Source organism: Erpetoichthys calabaricus, chromosome 3, assembly GCF_900747795.2.
Source record: "Erpetoichthys calabaricus chromosome 3, fErpCal1.3, whole genome shotgun sequence".
Taxonomy (NCBI): domain Eukaryota; kingdom Metazoa; phylum Chordata; class Cladistia; order Polypteriformes; family Polypteridae; genus Erpetoichthys; species Erpetoichthys calabaricus.
The window spans coordinates 285,569,976-285,592,495 of NC_041396.2; the positions used below are offsets into that span (position 1 = coordinate 285,569,976).

The 22,520-nt window shown below is 36.5% G+C and overlaps 2 protein-coding genes across 2 annotated transcripts in view; one reads left to right on the forward strand and one right to left on the reverse strand.

Annotated features, from left to right (window-relative positions):
* The window catches only part of slx1b (SLX1 homolog B, structure-specific endonuclease subunit), a 28,887-nt gene extending 19,929 nt beyond the window's left edge, over positions 1-8,958 (reverse strand). The window contains exons 1-3 of the mRNA XM_028798472.2: positions 8,816-8,958; positions 4,136-4,318; positions 1,092-1,143 (exon numbers count right to left, since the gene is read on the reverse strand). Of these exons, the coding sequence (XP_028654305.1) occupies positions 1,092-1,143; positions 4,136-4,308 (225 nt within the window). The 5' untranslated portion in view covers positions 4,309-4,318; positions 8,816-8,958. The remainder of the gene's footprint in view (positions 1-1,091; positions 1,144-4,135; positions 4,319-8,815) is intronic.
* Positions 8,959-9,155: 197 nt separating this feature from the next.
* Positions 9,156-22,230, forward strand: zgc:112271 (uncharacterized protein LOC553698 homolog). The gene is made up of 3 exons (XM_028798473.2): positions 9,156-9,391; positions 16,235-16,332; positions 21,951-22,230. The coding sequence occupies exons 1-3, from the start codon at positions 9,329-9,331 to the stop codon at positions 22,048-22,050; spliced, it is 261 nt and encodes an 86-aa protein (XP_028654306.1). The 5' UTR covers positions 9,156-9,328; the 3' UTR covers positions 22,051-22,230.
* The last annotated feature ends 290 nt before the right edge of the window (positions 22,231-22,520 follow it).

Consider the following 22,520-nt stretch of genomic DNA (forward strand, 5'->3'; position numbering starts at 1 on the left):
TAACAAAGGAATTGAGATTAAGCTTGCTGACAACAGAAAAAAGGAAAAGAACAAAATTCCAGTTATCACTAGTGAAGAAAATAAATCTCAAATACAAAGACCAGAAAGAAATGGAAGTTGTAATGACCTAAGTCAGCTGGCCTCCCTCCCACTCCTGACTATTCTACAGTATCATAAGCACAAGCTAAAAGCCATGCATGTATAAACTGAAGTAAAGTCTAGTGTTATGCAACTACTGAATAGAAGACTTATAACTCTGACAAAAAAATAAATGGAAATTAATTTGTAGGTGCAGTGTAATAATAGTAAGGTTCTCTCAGAACCACGCCTGTGTGTGCTGTTACTACCGTCTTCTTACGACTTGATTTGATCCTCTGTATCCAACATACACCTAAACTAATATTTCAAAGAACAGAAAAGAATATACTCCCCCACACCAACAAAATGGTTCAAATTGTTATAGCGAAGATCAACAATGCTGCATTATTTGCCATTACTGCAGTAATAAATCTGACTTGGAGTCTGTTGATATGTACATATGTTTGTGCATTTTTTTCAGCATCACTCATAAACTGCTGTCCATAATTTCAAGTAAAATGACAGATGACTCAAGGATAAGCTAACTTAGAATATCCATTGCCTTGTTTAATGAGCCACGTCTGTTATACTATGCCATTCCTTTTCTGTAATGTTACAGCATTTTTTATATTTGTGGTTCAGGAAGAGTAGTAATAAATAATTGGCATGGTACTGTAAGGAATAATAATAATAATAATAATAATAATTCATTACATTTATATAGCGCTTTTCTCAGTACTCAAAGCGCTATCCACACAGGGAGGAACCGGGAAGCGAACCCACAATCTTCCACAGTCTCCTTACTGCAAAGCAGCAGCACTTCCACTGCACCACCTGTGAGGACAGTAAATTGATCCAAACTATTAAATAATGTATATATTACACAATTATGACAGTTAAAACTACGTGAACATCAGTGATGTTTTAAAATGTCAAACCATAAACTCAACTGTCATTAATTTTGATCTGAAATGCACAGGCATAAAGAATAAATTATAAAACTGATGACTTACACGAAGGGCAGAAATATCTGAAGGGAATCCATGAATAATTAAAATCATTTCCCTGCAAGACAGAAAGTATAGCAATTGATTACATTGACTCTCTTATACTTATTTTTATTTAGAAAACAGTGTGTATTTTTAAGAATCCTAAAAATGTATCTCTAAGATGAAAGTTGCATGTTTCCCATTAGGGATCAATAAAGTACTATCTATCTGCGAATGATATGGTGCATTTCACATTTGGCTGTCTGTCTACCTATTCAAATATTCTTTAAATTAATTAAATCCAGTCAAAAAAAACCACAGAAATATTTGTAACCTATTTAATTCTGGAAATAGCACAAAGACTCATATTACGTATCTATCTATCTATCTATCTATCTATCTATCTATCTATCTATCTATCTATCTATCTATCTATCTATCTATCTATCTATCTATCTATCTATCTACAGAGGTTTGGTTTAACCTTTATTTGGCAAAAAATCACTTAATCTGGACTCTGGATGTGGAAGCACAAGGCCACATCTTCAGCATCCACTTCTCCAATACTCTTTTGGAAGTTAAATGCCTTTGAATACATTTTTGATTCGGCTAAGTCACCACATCAAATAGTGATTGACTGATATTCACTATAGAGAATGAAGATTCCATCAAAACTAATGCCAAAATATGGACAGAAATTTAACGTAAAAATAAGTGCCGGTATTTATCAAGAGTCTCAGAATTACTACTAAGAATTGCACTAAACGTCTGACTAGATCAAAAATTTCTCCTACCTCTGAGTAGGACTTGAGAACTATTTTTGAAGTACTCTACACCCAGTCCCAGCTAATAATCTAGGTTCACATTTGAGAATGAATGATGTCACAATTTATGACACCCGAACTGCAAAATGGTGTTCATTAAGGTGTTTTGTACTTTCCTTGGAAATCATTTAATAGTTTTCTGAAACTAATGCTAGGGCTTCAACACAAACAATAATATTTAAAGTAGTAGAAGGAGGAGGAGGAGAAGGAGAAGTAGAAGAAGTTAAGAAAAAATAGCAAGGTGGGATACTGTGCTAAGCTGCACCTAATTGTTGCTACTTCGCAAAACGCATCAAGAATAATACTGTAATTAGCACTGATATGGAAAGACCAAGGCACACACACTGAATGAGAGTAAAGCCCAATCAGGCACCTTTACTTAAAAAAAAAAAAGATCCATAGTCATACTTTAAGAAGAATCACCTTACCACAGTTATGGCCATGGAAAACGCCTTGTGAAGTAACAGTTAGTGAAAGTAGCCACAGCTATTCTTATGATGTTTCTGAAGTCATGTTCACTCTTCCAGTGTTCCCAATCATCTTCTACTGTTGCATGATGTATCTCTTTACCTCTGTGGTCCCAACTTATCTTCTACAAGGCTCTGGTAGTCTATGTCTGCCTTCTTGAATTATCCTGGTACTTATAAAGTGTAACGGTAATGTTCCAGGGTTTCATGGAATGCAGAGCACTGTGTCCCTGTGTGTCACTTCACTGTCAATTATCCATTCAGCCCTGCTTATATTAGGGTAATATGCTGCCTACTACAGTACAGTTTGCATCCATGATCACATGGGTGTTGATACTGTGATATTACTTGTGATTCACATACGCATGCTCATCCACACTTGGGGCAATTATTGTTATGTGCATGCGGATTTGCATGAATGCAGCATTGTTTTAACATTACTGCACATGGAGTGGTGGGGAAACATATAAATATTACCTCATTTGTTATAAGGGCATTCAAGATTTGGTGCAAAATTTGAGAAATGGTTAGCTGTGACATACACAAATCATTGCTATTGCAAAGCTGCATTTTGCATGCAGCGTTACCAACACCTTAATTTCGTCTGACAGCGCATGCCTTCTCTGTAACTTTGTTGTGAATATTAACCCATCTCTGTCATATTAGTATTTTCTGTTTTTTTGTTTTTTGTTTTTTTTAGGAGCTCAGTGTTGTCTAATGTATCCTCAATATTCTGCTTTTTCTCAAATGTGTGTGCCAGTCTATGCTTGAATAGATAGATAGATAGATAGATAGATAGATAGATAGATAGATAGATAGATAGATAGATAGATAGATAGATAGATAGATAGATAGATAGATAGATAGATAGATACTTTATTAATCCCAATGGGAAATTCACAATGTCATCTTCTAGCAGCTCCAAGTGAATTAGATCTGCTCGAGAGTTCTCTTATTTCCTGGTGAAGTTAGCAGTAGTTTTCTAAATTAGGAAAATGGATAAAATGCTTTTACTTCTACAAATCTGCATCACTCTGAGATTTTTGAGGCAGTTAGGACTGTTTTCATATTCTGAGATGCTTGATAAATACAGGTGTAGATGTGGATAATTTAAAAAAAAGGTTTTAAAAATGAACAGACAAAAATATTCTCTTGAACTAATTTTGTGTTTTTCTGACTTAAAGTGGATAAATGTGCTCATATTTCTAAAATTAGTATAGCAGAAGATTTTATGATGACAGTAGGTAACCAATGGAATTTCCTGAATCGATTAATTTGTTTTGAATTATCTAGACCTATTTCTTTAGTCCATTTTTTTTTTTAAATCCTGGTCTACTGGTGATGCAGTACATGTGCTTTATCTTTTTAAAGACATGCAGGTGATATCTGAATCACAATTACCAGATTAATACTTAAACAGGATAATACATAGTATGCCTGTACAAGCCAAAAGGTCTGCTCGTTTAATACTGCACATTAAAAACTAAAAAGATTTCAAAAGGAAACATCAGATCTTCTATTTAAAAATTGCTCAATGACTGCAAAATCAATCCTTACTGAAAAGTGCTCAGTTATATAAACAGAAGTAGCATGTTTAATATATTTAAAACACACATGAACTTAAAACAAAAAAAATGATTGAAAAGTAATTTGCAACAAATCACAGAATGAAATATGACACTTCATACAAATGTGACATAATAAAAATCAAATTCATAAAATTTACAAAAATGCTTCAAATTTCACTAAATGTTGATTTTAGGTAAACTAGACTCACCAAGGTCCACGGCCACTTGTTCTCTTGGCACCTCCTCTATGGCGCCCCCCATTGTGCTGTCCAATGCGACGCTCAGGATTCACAGTGAAACCAATGTAGATCCGCCCTTTGAATTTAGGGTTGGTGCAGTACAGCATATATACACCAAAGAAATTCTCCACTTCCACCACCATCTTCACAGCACTGCATGATGAAAGGCAGTGTTATTGTTATATTGTTCAGTATATTACATTATATTATAACAAACAGGAAAAAAATAATTTTGTAAATATAAGGCATTGTTTCATGTTGGCTTGTTTATATTATGAAACTTACATTAACCTACTGCTGACTAGAAGGCATGAAGAATAAAAATTATAACCCTTTTAATTCTTGGACATGAAAGTAAGGATTCCAAATAACACTGTAAATTTGACAATGCTACTACTAATAAACGTTAAAGGAAATATTAAGGGCACAGATACACAGACAGACAGACACAGCAATACAACTAGCACCACTCACATTTTACTTTAAATGGAGCTTCAAACAACTCTGGATTTCCCCTTTGCTATTAACAGTATTTTGTATCTCAGTTAGTCAGTCATTATCCAACCTGCTATATCCTAACACAGGGTCACGGGGGTCCGCTGGAGCCAATCCCAGCCAACACAGGGCGCAAGGCAGGAAAAAATCCTGGGCAGGGCGCCAGCCCACCGCAGGGCACACACACACACCAAGCACACACTAGGGACAATTTAGGATCGCCAATCCACCTAACCTGCATGTCTTTGGACTGTGGGAGGACACTGGAGCACCCAGAGGAAAAACACACAGACACGGGCAGAACAGGGAAACTCCATGCAGGGAGGACCCAGGAAGCGAACTCAGGTCTCCTTAATTCGAGGCAGCACCGCTACCACCGCGCCATCGTGCAGCCCTTATTTTGTATCTGATTCTGGTTATGTTGTTCTACAGTCTACATTAACAAACAGGTCGTGCATTGAAAGGTCAAGATTACTATTGTACTGTGAGCATAGCCCGTCTTGTATGTTAATTTGTTTTTCTGCAGAATAGGAAAGCTGAAATATATTTAAATTAAAATAATCAACATTTATTCAGACTCACAAATTATTTTTGCCAGGTTCTGCATTATCAGTTGACTTGCAATTCTGTTGGCAAAAACTTCTGCTGAATATTAGATATGACTTGAGGAGCAGTGTCCATGTTCCCATTTAGTTGTTAGTGAAGACAACAGAAGACAATAAATTTTGCTAACATGTACAAAACCTGCAAGATTGGGAAACAGGTAGGAGTAGCCACATTGCATAGGTGGTCCCTATACTTGCCACTCTTGTTCTTGATCTCTCTCTATAATAAATCACCCATTTTAAGCTTATGTGTTCAAAGTGCTTATTAAAGCTAATGTTTGGATGAAAGTAATTTACAGAGTATAATTATTTGGGAATGCAGTGTTGCTTTTATTGCCTGTTTTCATTTTAAGTTTTTCACCATTGTTAAATTGTAACTTCATCAAAATGGAAAAAATAAAAGATATTTGACAAAAGAGAGGAACCATTCAGACCCCTTGTTTAGTTAGCTAATACCTAAGTTTCCCTAACTCTCATCCTGACACATTAAATGCTGTACAGATTTCTGCTTGAACTACACGACTCAGGCTACGTCCATACTACTTTGTTTTCAATGGTAGTCTCTATTTTTGGCTTTTGTCCACACCACCTTGGTGTTTTTAACCCCCGACAACAAAGACTTTTGAAAATGTCCTCTAGAGCCTTATACTTCAAAAAATGTCAGCTTGGATTTGCAATGTGAACGGGTGAAAACATAAGACATTTGAAAACACAGATTCGAACTGTGCTCTGATTTGCCTATGTTTATTACGTACCCATTCCCTGACTGGATCCTGCTCATTACAATGTCTCATTCCATGATTGTTTACCTTTCGGGGAAGAAAAACATATTCCAGCACAGTGGACATAAAAGAGCTGCTTTCCATGGCGTGTGTTGTGGTGCTTACCTGTAAGCATTTAAACTACATTTTGTATAGTATGAATGTTGCTTACATGTGCAAAAGCCAAATAACTTACTTGTCACTACAGTTTTGCAACAAACCCAGTGACCTACAGTATTAGATAGATAGATAGATAGATAGATAGATAGATAGATAGATAGATAGATAGATAGATAGATAGATAGATAGATAGATACTTTATTAATTAAGGGGAAATTCACATACTCCAGCAGCAGCATACTGATAAAGAACAATATTAAATTAAAGAGTGATAACAATGCAGGTATACAGACAGACAATAACTTTGTATAATTTTAACGTTTACCCCCCCAGGGGTGGAGTTGAAGAGTCGCATAGTGTGGAGAAGGAACGATCTCCTCAGTCTGTCAGTGGAGCAGGACAGTGACAGCAGTCTGTCACTGAAGCTGCTCCTCTGTCTGGAGATGATACAATTTAGTGGATGCAGTGGATTCTCCATTATTGACAGGAGTCTGCTCAGTGCCCGTCACTCTGCCACAGATGTCAAACTGTCCAGCTCCATGCCTATAATAGAGCCTGCCTTCCTCACCAGTTTGTCCAGGCGTGAGGCGTCCCTCTTCTTTATGCTGCTTTCCCAGCACACCACTGCGTAGAAGAGGGCGCTCGCCACAACCGTCTGATAGAACATCTGCAGCATCTTATTGCAGATGTTGAAGGACATACCGTCCCTTCAAAGATTTTTTCCGTCAATGCGCTCAAGACTAGTGTTGGCAAATGGCTACATCATACTGTATATGTTTTCTGTCATTTTAGTGTGGACAGAGATACTCTTGGAAATGATGTGAAAACACTAGTGTGGATGGAGGTCATTTTTGTTTGAATATTTCTAATAATAATAATGCATTTTATTTATAGGGCACTTTACATTAGCAGTAAATCTCAAAGTGCAACATTAAAAGTTTAAACAAAGGCAAAGCAAGATAAAAACAGAGATAAAACAACAATAATTATAGCATTCTTGTTAATAAGCTTCCCTAAATAGAAAAGTCTTTAGCTGTTTTTTATAACAGCCCACAATCTGCTGTGTTCTTAGGCTCTCTGGTAGGCCATTCCAGAGCCGTGATGCAGCGGTTACAAAAACTCGGTCACCCATTGTATGAAGTTTGGTTAGAGGGGGGCGAAGGCGGTAGATATTTGCAAAATGGAGGTTTCTTGCAGTGGATTGTAGTGTAAGAAATTCCTTGAGATATTGTGGAGCATTTCCATGGATACACTGGTGAGCAAACAAACAGAGTTTGTATTTGATACGGAGATGGATAGGGAGCCAATGAAGTGACTGAAGGATTGGTGAAATGTGTTCATATTTCCGCACCCTCATCAGGATTCTTGCAGCACTATTTTGAATTTGTTGTAGCTTTTGAAGGCTCTTGTTGGGTATCCCGATTAGGAGTGCATTACAATAGTCCAGTCTGGATGAGACAAAGGCATGAACCAGCTTTTCAGCATCACAGAGGGAGAGGTAGGGACGGAGTTTGGCTATGTTTCGGAGATGAAGGAATGCAATTTTAGAAAGGTGATGGACATGTGTATCAAATGACAGATGGGAGTCTAACTTGACACCCAGATTTGTCAATTTATCAAGAGCCTTTAAAAGCTACAACAAATTCAAAATAGTGCTGCAAGAATCCTGATGAGGGTGCGGAAATATGAACACATTTCACAAATCCTTCGGTCACTTCATTGACTCCCTATTTACCGCCATGTTGAATACAAACTCTGTTTGTTTACTCACCAGTGTATCCATGGAAATGCTCCACAATATCTTAAAGAACTCCTTATACTACAATCCACTACAAGAAACCTCCGTTTTACAAATACCTACCGCCTTCACCCCCTGTGACCAAACTTCATACAATGGGAGACCGAGCCTTTGCAGTCGCTACATCACGGCTCTGGAATGGCCTACCAGAGAGCCTGAGAACACAGCAGATTGTGGGTTGTTTTAAAAAACAGCTAAAGACTTTTCTATTTAGGAAAGCTTATTAACAAGAATGCTATAATTACTGTTGTTTTATCTCTGTTTTTATCTTGCCTTGCCTTTGTTTAACTTTTTATGTTGCACTTTGAGATTTACTGCTAATGTAAAGTGCCCCTATAAATAAAATGCATTATTATTATTATTATTATTAGATATTGGATATATATATTAAATTTTTAGGATAAGGAATGATTAGTTGAAGCTATTTCCACAATGAAAAAAGAAATTAAGTCTGGGGAGACAACGACAAACCCTGTCCAAATGTTGCTGCAACTCTACACACTTGTACATCCTTAAATTGTCAAAACATTGCTGCTAATTTCAACATATATAGTTAGGCGACTCCACAAAATCTAATTTTCATAAACTGAGGAATGATATTCTAATCTATTACTAATCTTAACGCTATTTTTAACACACTACAAACTCTATAGGAAATGATCTTAGCATATTTTATTATTCCTTTTTCATTAGTAAGAAACTGACATAAAAATAGTACTGTACTATCCTTGTAGACTGTATGAGTTGTATTCTGCACCTTTAAAAAACTATGCTCCGTGTTATTTATATTTGACTGTGCCTAATTTAACGATGATTTTACTTACACAACATCATATATTAATAACCCGCAATTAAATATACTTATACTTACAAGTAATCTCACGTTAACTCGAACATTGTTGCCTATTTTGTCTTGTTACACAGAGAGGCGGTGCGATTCAAACTACGATGCTGGGTGTCTTGGCAAAGCATTTCCGTTCTAAACTGTGATTGGCCAATCTGTTAGCCAATTTTGAATTTCTAAAATGTAATTTGTCCTTTTTCTTCGAAGTCAGCTCCTCCTTACAGTACACGAGTTGCAGTATACCACCCACTCAAATTAAATCCGCCATTGATTGGATAGTTTATTAAGAGTGACGCGTTTGGTACTATACGACATGGAAGACTTTGAGTTTCGTATAATTTTATTGGATGATGTGAGAAAGTAAGGCGGGTTTACCCGGTACAGCAGGGATTGCTGTCCTAACCGGAAGACGAGATCCGATGATACCGGCACAGCAATATATCACTGAGTTTCTGTTTTAGTATTATTGTTTTCTTATCTTTGATTATAACTCACTTAAAAAATCTAAAATAATCAGAATTTGTTTAAGCATATAAAGTAATGGCTATCACTGCGGAATATATTAAAGACAAACTTACAAAATCAGTCGGTGCTATACATGTGGTAAGTGCTGCAGCAATAAATAGAACAATCCTTAAAATTAGGGAAAAGCCAAGCAAAATGACACCTTTTATTGGCTAACTAGAAAGATTACAATATGCAAGCTTTCGAGGCAACTCAGGCCCTCGAAAGCTTGCATATTGTAATCTTTCTAGTTAGCCAATAAAAGGTGTCATTTTGCTTGGCTTTTCTCTACATTCATAATGGCTAACACGGTACAACACCCTAGTACTACTTAAAATTAGGGAAAGGCTATAGTAAGGTTTACCCAGCCGGACTTTGTTTAAAACCCATGAACGTAGATGACAAACATTGAATTATGTATGTTGTTTTCCAGTTGTTAGAATTTTTAAATGTATGTTTTTACATGTTTGTACTTCATTTGTATTAGATAACTTATAATATTCACGATCAAAGTGTCAGCACTCAAATTCAGCCAACATCTCCTTTTACTTTGTATAGCGTTTTCCTTTTAAGTACGGTCTGCCGTTCTGTTCTGGTGTGCCTCCTGCCCAGTGCCCGATGCTGCCTGAATAGGCTGCCGTCCCGTTTTACAATGATTTGGATTGTTACGTTTTGTAGTTTATGACGTGCTGCTTATTTCCATTGTCTTTTCAGAAAGTCAATACAGTATTTAGTATAAAGTGTGAACTTTTACATGTGAAAAACAAGTAGCAATAATATGCGCTTTTGGATTAATTAATATTAATATGAGTGTTGGCAATTTAAGTTTAACCTAGCCAACAAACCCGTACTGGAATAAGAGGTTTTTGTAAAATAAATGAGAAAAAATATTTGATTGTACCTAAGGAAAAACACATTTGTGTAGTACATTGTGTACAATAGACTACAAAAAGAATTACCAATTTGAAAAATTAATTGGTATTTAGTTTTGCAATGATTAACCTTAAGTATCTTTGGGCCAGTAATGGTTTCGGATTTGCAGGACATTTTTTTTCAGTGGCAGTTTGTGCTGTCCACACTTCAGCTGTAGTTTTGCGAGTCTGAATTTGTAGGCAAATTAATAATAACTAATAATAAAACTATTAATAATAAAAAATAGCTAAAAATTCTGAACTCCCAATCGTCTCTGTTTCATTAAGAGATGTAAACCTTTGTTTAAGAAATGAGTAGAAAATAGAAGCATTCAGCCCATTGAGGCTAACTAAGTAAGTATTGCTTTTGCTTATGACGCAAAAGGGTTGAGGATATCTGTAATAAACTGATTTACCACGTAGGTTAAGTGGAAACTTTAACAGTTTATAAAAGTATCTAAGTAAGATTAAGGAATAATTTAGCTAGTACCTGACTAAATGATCCTGATGTATAACTGTTTTCTGATGTTCTTATGTTCTTTTTTTCTGGCATCAGTCTTCTCCAAATAACATTTTTCTCACCTTTACTACATAAGAGGAGAGCCCATGGTTAATTGGTTTAATATATAGAGGTGTAATCAATTAAGCCACATTTTTTGAGACAACGTGGTCCTGTTTTCCTTCTGTTGGGGGCTTTCTTTCTTCCATACATATTTTATAACATTCTCCCGTGTCTTTAAAGTGTAGCTATATAGCAATGGAAGAAAATAGATGTCTAAAATCTAAATAAAATCTGCATTAGTCTTTTTTTTTAATATAAATGTTTTTTTTTTGGCATGATATCCATTATGTATGACCAGTTGGGTTTTTATAAATTATTTTAGTTATGTCTGTTTTTTTTTTTTTTAATGTACATTATCACATTGTTTTGGTCAGGGATTGATGACATCATGACCTGTAGTGTCTCTCTGGTCTCCATGAATGCATCCCTGCCACGATGCTGTTGGGAGGACTAGTGCTAATGAGTTCTTTAATAAATACCAAGCTATTTAAAGATGAGGGGTTTTGGAGACTGCTTTGTTTGAACTTTATTTTAGAAACAGAAAGCTTAGCTTTACTGAAAATGTCAATTTTCTGATTTTAGCACCCTCTGAACAATGACTGCAGTCTCACCCTTTTTACAGATCGTATCACAGTTGTTTGACTTTCTGTATTCTGCTTGTTTCAATTTTGATTTTACATATTCAACTTAAGTTATTGCTATAAAGCAGAAAATTAAAGCCATTAAATCTTCTCATAGTTAACGTTTAGGCCTAAATAAATTTAATCCAAGACAGTTTACAGTTTCAATGTTTTCTCTGGAAGTAGCAGTATTCATGGCAGACACTTGTCTCTGTTATCAACTAGATGAGAACTGAAATTAATGTTCAGTTGTTGCCATGCTTAGTGTCATTTTTGGCAAACGAAGGCATCAAAAAGTGATAATAATGTGCTTTAAAGGATACATTCAATATTTTTCAAGTTGAAGTTATTTTTTAGAGTCTTGGTGTGAGGAACAGTTGAACGTTACTGGGCTGATCATACACCAGCTGGCCTAATTCAGAGAGTCATTTGAACACCCTTTCAAGCTTTTCAGCAAACACTTTGGTAGATACTGTATGTGCATATGTGTGTGGTATCTAAACAGAACTGAATAAATACAGTAAGTACGTAAGTACCAATGGAGTGTGTATCGAACAAACAATCAAAATGGCAAAGCTGAAACATTATAGATTACCCAGGAAGAGTTACAACCTCCAAAATTTTGGTTCCTTTAAATTTGAAATGTTATCCTTTAAGCCAACCAATAGATGGCACCATTAACCCGATTTCCAAATACAGTCACTGTGTAAGGCCAAAGACTGTATTTGTATACAAAAAAGAAAATACCTTACTTTTAATGCAATTGTGCCCTTGAATGTTAACCGTGAATAATATTAATAATCTGCTCATTTGCAAACAGAAATGTGGTAATCATGATGCATTTACATATATGAGAACTAAATGTTATTAGAAGTTAAAGTGCTGGTTATATACTTAAAGTATACTCAGCATGTTGATTATTAAAGGCAACAGATAGCTTACTTTGTCAGTAACACACAATTCGAGGGTCTAGAATCCAACACTGAACAGAAAGCACAAATAAGTATGAAGTCTTATGAGCATGCAGTGCACACAGAATATCAAATGCTATGCATACGCAGTAGATCTGCTAGGCTTGTCTTGCCCAGCTTGAATGTTAGCAGGGAATTGTGCACACTTGGAAAACATTAATTTGTCACAATAAATTGGGTTTTTAAGTGATTCATTTTTCATATGAATGTAAAAAAATACTGTACCTGTTCAAAACAGTACTTATGAGATATCAGTCCATATGAAAAAGCAAAAAGTTTACTTTGTAAATGTTGTTGACTTTGGCAAAACATGCCAACTCCACACAAACAACAACCAGGCATAGTATGTATACCTACTGTAGTGGCTAGATTCGCAATGCAGTAGCGCTAAGGTACCACAGGGCTCCATCCTGGGACCTCTTCTGTTCTCCTTGTACCTGCTGCTACTTGGCACTATTTTCCGGAAACATGGTATTTCCTTTCATCTTTATGTAGACAACTGTCAGGTTTATTTCCCTCTGAAGTGCCTTGGTGCATGCTCTGTCCAGCCCCTCCTTGATTGCCTTATTGACATCAGGAGTTGGATGGCATTCAATTTTCAAAATTTTGATGAGAACAAGACAGAAGTCATGTTGTTTAGACCCAATGGCACCAGCGGGACCCCCTGTATCGACCTTTCCACTGTGGCTCAATATGAGAAATACATGATCACAAATTTAGGTGTGAAAATGGACTCTACTTTAAAACTTGATAGCCATGTGAACGCAGTGGTAAAATCTTGCTTTTTCCAGTTGCGGTGGCTGTCAAAAATCAAACCTACTTTGTCTAAATGTAACCTTGAAACAGTGATACATGCTTTTATAACCTCTTGTCTAGATTACTGCAATTCGCTTCTTTTTGGAATCAGCCAGGCCTTCATTGCCTACCTTCAGCTGGTGCCAAATGCCGCTGCTTGATTTTTAACTGGTACAAGCAAGCAAGAGCACATTACCCCAATTTTGGCTTCCCTTCACTGGCTTCCAGTTCGTTTTTGAATCCATTTTAAGATCCTTGTATTTGTTTTTAAATCCATTAATGGTTGTGCCCCATTTTATCTGTCATAACTGCTGCACCCATATGTACCGTCTCGCTCTCTCAGGTCAGCAGACCAGATGCTTTTACTTGTACCTAAGACATGATGCAAACTTAGATGTGATCGGGCTTTTTCAGTTGCAGCTCCAAAACTCTGGAACGATTTGCCGTTGCACGTTAGGTAGGCTCCTTTACTTCCTGTCTTTAAATCTTATTTAAAAACGCACTTTTACTCCCTGACCTTTCACCCAGTGTGAGATGTTGACGATCTGTGTAATTTTTAATTATGAATTTCTTCAGCTCTTATGTGTTTGTTTCTTTTACCTTTTGGTTATTGTGTGTCTTATATGTTGGGATTTATTGTACAGCACTTTGGTCAGCCTTGATGTTGTTTTTAATGTGCTTTATAAATAAATAAATAAATAATGACTACACTACCATGCCAGTTTAACATAAAAGCTTCTCATCAGTAGGGGATTCCATTTACTAGCAAATGACATTCTCATTGCTAATACTGTAGCAGCCCTGGACAAGTCGTATCAGCTAGGGATGAATCGCCAGAAGTATGAGCTGGCATCACATCACTAGTAGCGGGGGCACCTATAAAAACAGCAAACCTGCATAGTCGTAAGTTTTTTTTTTATGTTAATCGTTTGGCTTAAAGCTAGCAGTCCTTTTAAGAATAAGAAGATACTATAAGAGCATAAAATTATCAATGGAGTTGATGAAATGCAATAGAATAGGAAGTGGGATTCTGCTTTAAATTGGCCAGCAACTGACATGGCCCCTGAAGTAGTGTACCATGTAAAGGTAGCATGCTAGGCAGTGGTGGTACACTGCAGTCAATTGGCCCATTACCATGAAAAGGGGGAGTCATATTCACAGACCAGCAGTACAGCGTTGAACTCAATACTCATTAACCCTGCCCTCGTCACTGGCAGCACAACCAAAGCAGGAGAGAAGACCACCTTGCTGTTTCAATGATTTTGTGCGAGTTGGAATTAGTTGCTGGGGACAGCGACTTTGAAGGGTGGGCTGTGTAGTAGCGCTGGACACATTACATTAGCCAGTGATGAGTTACCTCACCAGAAGTGTGAGTTGGCATTACATCACCAGTTGCAGGGGCACCTATAAAATGGCATTACATCTCCAAAGGCAAGAGCACCCATAAAAATGACAAGCCGGCTTAAAGGTAGTGGTCCTTTTAAGGATAGCAAGCTAAAAGAGAATAACATGAGCAGGAATCCATTGGGTCAGTGCTATGATGCTGATATGGATAAATTTGAAAATCCATCTTTTTTTTTTATTTATTTGTTTTGGCCTTCTGTCCACATTGAAATAGTGTTTGGAACCACGGAAAAACATTGTTTTGAAAACACTCGCTATAGCGTGACAGGGAAAGTAAAGTAAAGTAAAGCTTTTTGAAACCCTGATGTATAATTATCATATGATTACACAGTAACTTCAGTTTGTTCACCTTTACTTTGGGCTTTATCAAATACACCAAAATTAATTGCATGTCATTTACAAATTCACTTAATTCTAATCATTCTGTAACAGTATAATCGTGCACAGAATGTCCAAACTATTCCAAATACCATGGCTGCTTTAGCATTGTTGGAAGACATTGCAAATGGAAGAATTAAAAGCGAGAGCTTATTTAGTCAAATTTAGATTTTCAAGAGCTGTTCTCTTGGATCTGTGTGCTGTTAGAATACTAGGATGTATAGTTGATATCATTTTATAAAAGTATGTATAGTACATTTTACGGATAAATTGTTCAATTAAATAATGTATATTGTTAATAATTAAACATGTGGGTGCACTGTGGTGTGGCGGAGAATTGCTGCCTCGCAGTAGGGGGGGGGGTCACATCCCTGGCATGTCCTGCCTGGGGTTTTCATGTTTTCCTAGTGGGTTTCTTCTGCGTGCATCAGTTTCCTTCCAAAAGCATGGGGCTTAGGGAATTTGGTGATGCTAAATTGACGCTACTACTGTATGTGAGTACTTGTATTCACGCTACGATGACCTAGCACCTCGTCATAGGATTGTTCCTGCCTCATGTTCGATGCTTGCTGGGTGGATGGATGGAATAATTATACATTTATAATGAAGATTTTTCAATGTTCCTTAAAGGTTTTGAAGAATCAGCGTTCTGAGCTTAGAGTTAGTTTTACTTTTATTACAGATGCTTATTGTGTGGCAATTGGTTAAGTGGAGAAAGTAAATGGAAGGACAGTTATTAGGGGTTGGTATGTTTGACAGAGACAGTACTGCTGCAATGAATTATTCCATATAGGGTTGCACCAATTCCAGTAGGCATTGTGCATGAGGCAGGAACAATCCCTGGATGGGGCGCCAGATCATTTCTACCACTGTGCTACCATTCTCCCTCATGTTTAATACATACTTTAATGAATTTCATCATGAAAATGAAATCAAGTACCGTATACATCTTCAGCGCTTTTGATATACATATAAAACTGTGGTGTTAAGTATTGAAACTTTTATTAAATTGAGTTTTAAAAAATAGCAAATTTCATCAAGATTGCCATGCCCAGTCCACTTGTGGAGTATTTATTACCTCTTTTAATGTTTTAATGGAATATGTAAGATTGGATAAATACTGCGTGTGATTGGCCATTTGTTACAGTATTTTTGATAAATGTAAGAGCACAAATTTTAATTTATTAGTAGGTTATTGTCATTAATTAAGGTATAGTTCAAACAGTTTTCCGTTTACAACTCATGAAGGTTATGTCTCAATAGTGTTTCTTTTTTATTTTTTTTTTCTTCTGGATGAGCAGGAAGTAGAAGATACCTCTGCTAATCGATGTTCCACCAGTTTCAAGGTTCTTGTTGTGTCATCACAATTTGATGGAAAATCTCTTCTTCAAAGACATAGGTAAGAGAAAAGAAAAATAAAGTACTCAATATTTTAAAATGAGCACTAGACATTGATTTATTTTGCTAATAGTCTGCAGAAATTTTAGCCATGGCCGTAGGATTGGTGACATGGAGTCTAGTTATACAAGAAGCCACAGCAGTCTGTGTAAAGAAAGTACCCCTTTCTAATTCAATAATATCAATTAATATCAATATTAAACAGATGTCAATATAAAATATTGTATCCAAATACAAAACATGTTGGCCAAATTAGTGTTGTGTTTTTTTTGTTTTTTTTTCAACTGTGTTAGATCCCTATGATTTGCTTTTGTATATCCTAATCATAGCTTAGGTAGACAAGTAAACCACGATATTAATTAATAAAAAGGAGGTTTGTTAGCATTGATAGATTCAGAAAATTTGAGTAGATTTACTGAATAAATTCCTGTCTTCAACATAAAACATTTTAACAGTATATAGATCCAAGCTAAATCCACGCCATTCTTATATGACTTAAGTGATATAGAACGTTTTTGCTGACAGTTCATATTTAAGTACAATGAACAAATGTAGGATACAGATGGTACTCTTACAACACCACAAATATTAATTGTTTGTTAATTAAACAAATGATTAATTTGTTCTCATGTGCTTTATATAGATCCACACCTAGAGTTGCAAACAGGCTGTATGTTAGCCTACTTCTCCCATAATGGCCATTGTCTTAAAAAAGTAGAAGTAAGGAAATACATTTATCATGTATTTAACATCTTCTATGGAACTTAGAGCGGTGGTTTAAAAAAACAAAAAAACAATTTCATGGAGAAAACATGTATAGCACAGCTTGCTTTTTTGTAGGCACAGAGTGTTGTAACAAGCAACTATTTGAAATTACTAAACAAAGAATGATTACAAATAAAGAAAGATTTATAAAATAGACAGGAAAGCAAAGTAGTTTGAAACATAAATGTAGCCTAGCAATATCTATACATTAATTAATTATTATTCTGTGGCCAATTGCCAACAGAGTTCATTTTGTCAGAATTAAGCTTTAAAGCAGACAGAGAAAAACACAGACTGGAAGGAGATAATCCTATAGGCAAGTATTGTAGAAAATTCTTTAGCAAATAAAGAAGTCTTGAGCCATAATTATTTATGAAATCCAAACATGGACATCCTTTGTTTACACCAGCTGATGGAGGCCCTGCCGCCTCCAACCCCCCCCAACCCCCGCCACTTCACGTAACAAACTTAAATCATCATGACGGCTTGAAAAAATCTAACAGAAAGTGTCTTCTAATCTGCTAGGTTCATTTACATATAATGACTATGAGGCAACTGAAACACACCAGTCGGCATACAGATGCATGGTATAGTCCAGAAATACACCTGAATTATTAAGTATGCAAAATCCCCAAATTGTTCCTAATTAAGAGTCATGAGTGAATATCTGGTGAGAAGAAATAACAATTTTTATTTCAGTCAAAGTCAAAGCGAACTTTATTGTCATCTCAACCATATATAGTATACAGATAGACGAAATTGCGAAGGTCTGGGTCCACAGTGTAACAACATGAAGTGCAAATAGAAAATTAAAACTAAATTAAAATTTAAATTTAAGATTTAAAATTAAAACACAAACAAGACATTGTGCAAAGACAAGACAAAGAAGTATCAGCAATATTGATGTGTAGTAAGCAATATGAACATTGATGCAATCTATGGTATTATGCAATCTAGATACATAAATATAGTCAATAAATATGTAATATAATAAATTACCCTAGGTTCTTGTCTATAAGCCGGACTCATGTATAAGCCGGAGACCAAAAATCATACGAATTTTTAAAATAAAATCGTATCATAGATAAGCCAGACTCATGGATAAGCCGAACGTACTATAACCTATAACTAATAGAAGGGAGGGAGGTCAGTGGTCTCACTCGCACCCATTTAATTTCTTTAAGGGGGGAGAGAGTGTGAGATATTGGCGTCTCTCTCACTCCCCGCATGGCGCGGTTGGAGCGGCCGGAGCGCGTTCTTTCTGCTCTGGGCGTCGCCGAGTCAACACGCGCGCGTAGCGGTCATTTAAATTGTGATTTTATAGGTAAGCATATTTAAATATATATCGCGGATTTTTGCTGGTTCACGGATTTCTGCGGACAATGGGTCTTTTAATTTCTGGTACATGCTTCCTCAGTTGGTTTGCCCAGTTGATTTCATACAAGGGACGCTATTGGCAGATGGCTGAGAAGCTAGATTGCTTACTTTTCTCTCACTCTTGCGCTGACTATCTGTGATCCTGACGTATGGGGATTGAGCAGGGGGGCTGTTCGCACACCTAGACGATACGGACGCTCGTCTAAAAATGCTGAAAGATTATCTTCACGTTGCTATCTTTTGTAAAGCTGATTCCTGAAAAGACATGCTGCACAGTGCTTTGCATACTTAAAAGCTCAAAGGGCACGTATTGATTTTTGACTGAAAAACAAACTCTGTCTCTGTCTCTCTCTCTCTTCCTGCTCCTGACGGAGGGGGTGTGAGCTGCCGCCTTCAACAGCTTTGTGCCGCGGTGCTTCGCATACTTAAAAGCCAAACAGACATATTGATTTGTTTGCTTCACTCCTTTGAAGAGGAAGATATGTTTGCATTCTTTTAATTGTGAGACGGAACTGTCATCTCTGTCTTGTCATGGAGCACAGTTTAAACTTTTGAAAAAGAGACAAATGTTTGTTTGCAGTGTTTGAATAACGTTCCTGTCTCTCTACAACCTCCTGTGTTTCTGTGCAAATCTGTGACCCAAGCATGACAATATAAAAATAACCATATAAACATATGGTTTCTACTTCGCGGATTTTCTTATTTCGCGGGTGGCTCTGGAACGCAACCCCCGCGATGGAGGAGGGATTACTGTATAAGCCGGACTTATGTATAAGCCGATATTCTATTTTTTCATTTTCACAACTTTTTTCCTTAGATAAGCCGCGGCTTATAGACAAGAACTTAGGGTAATAGATATAGATAATACATAAATTATAATAGTTGTTTAAGACGTGTAAACAATGACAGGTCAGAATGTTTCACAGCAAAAGGATATCAAAGAATGTCAAAGTGCAGTGTACAAAATACTTAAAGGTCAGTATGAGATTTTCAGTTCTTTTTTACATGTTCACTCGTCTTTGCAGGAAAGTGGCTCGCATGTATAAAAGTTCTGTTTTTAGAGGTTTACGCACTGTAAGGTTTCTAAACTCTTTTGGGAATCCACCCAATGGGACGACACGTGGAAGAGCGTCCCGAAGCAACCGCAGGCTCCCAGTTTTGTAGCAGTTTGCCGTAAAAGCGAATCCGAAAAGATTGGGGACATGCTATAAGTGCCTGCCGTTGATTGGTGATACAAGGAACATTATAGATGCAGGGCACAGTATTACTTGGCCATGACCCTGCCTGACTGCTGTGTCTGTGTATAGGAGAGTGACAGATCCCACTACAGTAAATAACAGCTGTTCCTGTTTCAAGCTGAATAAAGCTGGTGTTGCAAAAGTACTGAGACTCAGCTTCGTGTTTTGGGGTGCAAGACAGGGACTCACACGTTACAACACACGTGGTCACAATGCTATAGTAAACAGTATATGCTCATACGGATGTTGACTATATGAGTGAGGCACGCCAACTGAGACCGAGAATAGGAGACGATTACCCACTCCCGCAGCGAGAGAGAGAGAGAGAAGAATCATCAGCTCAGTTGTGATCATGTGACGCCTGGCAGACTAAGCGTATACGTACTACTCGTATTGCAAGACCTCGCTCGTTTATCAAGTTAAAATTTATTAAAAATTTTAGCTCATCTTGTAAAACACTCGCAGACCAAGTTACTCGCAATCCAAGGTTTTAATGAATATTGTATTTGATGCCAGTCTAACTTTCCAGTTTTTGGTAAAATTAATTTATTTAATAATTATGGGAGTTGTGCTAACGATAGTGTATCCCTTCAGCGATATCTTTTACAAGTCGCAAAAATCTACACTGGGTGTTACAGACTCAAATCAAATGTATGTTTTTATTATATAACTAGTCATTTAGCCCGTTACAATAACGGGCGCTAGAACTGTAGTGCATAAACATTAGTAGGAACAGTCCATATTAAATGGCAAGGGACTTTGATCTCATTCTTTTTGTTGGTCGTATTTTTCTTTCTTTCAGCCTTTCTTTTCTTGATGTTTACTTGCTGAGCTGACCGTTCTTCGTGGGCTGCTGTCGTGTATTGTGTGTCTTTAATTTTCTGTGACAGTAATACTGTCTTGTACGTCCGCTGGCTTGTACGTCCGTAATATACCTTTAATTTTCTCTGGCGGTAATACAGGCGTGCGCGTCGGTACTATGCCTTTAATCTCCTTTGACAGTAATACTGGCTTGTATGTGGCTGTAATATGCGTCACTGTATTGTGTACCTTTAATTTCCTCTCGCAGTAATACTGGTTTGAATTTCCGTAAAACGCCTGCAACTTTCTCTGACAGTAATATCGCACATCGCACCGTGCCCTGCGCATGCGCACTTCACCAGAAGACACACACACACGGACACCTAGACGCACACAGGGATTTTATTAAAGAGGATACTAATAATAATAGCAGCTCACTACTGAAAACAGTAAATGCTGGGAGGACCTAGAATCGAACCCACAACCTCTTGATTACAATGTAGCAGTTCTTACCTCTACACCAGGCAAGCAGACATGTAGGCTTTGGTTTTTACACATCGGCAGCAACATATAAATTGAATAATTTCTTTTTCTTTGATTATATTCTTGAATAAAAGCACACTTGTTTTGTTATGCCTTTTGTGAAAGTGTTTATTTGATATTTGGACTTCAGTCTTCACACATTATACACTTCACGTCAACATTTTTGTCATTATTACTATAATAGGAAAAAAGTTTCTGTTTTAGTTATGTGTTCAACATTTCTTGCCTCACATTTCCTGTTATCCTACATTTATCCAGATCATTGTAGATACGGAACACACAAGAAATGTATGCATTAAATATAACAATATATTATTTACCCTATACAATTCCAGACACCCTGCTCCAAGATAAAGCAACTTAAGCTGCGAGAATTTTGCGTCTAACTTCAGCTGCCTTGGTGGCGGGTGGGATAACAAGCTGCTTGTGCTGATTAACACATTGCAAAACAAAGATGCTGTTGAGGAGGTGCATTGGAATTTAAGGTGGACTGGCATTAAAATTTTTTCGTAGGCTTCAGGGATTCTAGTGTTAAACATCCTTTTAATGGTACCTTGGTTTTACAAAATAACATTTTTATCAAAACAAAATTTTTGGGTGATTTCAAACTTTTGAAAGCTAGTGCTTATTTTATTTAGAAAAATAAAACTGCAAAAGTCTTAACCAGCTTATGGTAAACTTTATAAATATTACACAGATTTCTTTAATATCTTAGCAAGAAGCCCACAGTGTTATGACTTAAAATAGAAATAGGACAGCAACAAGCTTAATTAAACATTTAATGGTAGTTAAAAATAATAAAATGTCTTCTAAAGCAAACTTACCTCTTGCCTGGTTACAGTTGTTTGGCAAGTTCTGTTATAATGTCTTTTTATCCTTTATTTTTCTTTTCTAGGATGGTGAATTCCTGTCTGGCAGAAGAGCTGAAGGAGATTCATGCCTTTGAACAAAAAACACTAACACCAGAGCAGTGGGAGGCACAGAAAGCCAAATAAAAATAAAATATTTTTTTCTCAAATGCATATTACGTCACTTCTGAATCAGCTATCCACAGAAACAGTTCTTCATTAAAGTTTGCCTTGTATTTAATATGTTTACACATGCAAAGAAAATAGAAAAGTAAAAATGCAACATTATTTGCCAGATCTGCCCATTATCAAGTAAATAATCAAATTGTTCTTTTGTCATGGTATCTTTTTGTCTCTTCTTTGATTATGAAATGTATCTGTTTATCATGCATGTATAAGAAGTAATTAATGGCAAGATGGCACACTGGGTGCTGCCTCATAGCTTATGAGTTCTGGATTCAAGTGTGCATTTTTTCACGTTGTAAACTAAATAGTCAAACAATAGTTAAGCATTAGTTAACATTTAAAGGTGTCGGACAACTGCTGTTCAGTAGTGACAATTACATTTTTCTGAACTTGTGACATTTCTTGTTTGCTGGGCAACCCACCGTGGCCAC

What these genes read in the sequence shown, in the direction of transcription:
- zgc:112271 (XM_028798473.2), top strand. Translation starts at nt 9,329, where the DNA reads ATGGCTATCACTGCGGAATATATTAAAGACAAACTTACAAAATCAGTC. An exon ending in CAGTCGGTGCTATACATGTG is followed by an intron (nt 9,392 to 16,234) that starts GTAAGTGCTGCA and finishes CTGGATGAGCAG; the next exon opens with GAAGTAGAAGATACCTCTGC. An exon ending in TCTCTTCTTCAAAGACATAG is followed by an intron (nt 16,333 to 21,950) that starts GTAAGAGAAAAG and finishes TTTCTTTTCTAG; the next exon opens with GATGGTGAATTCCTGTCTGG.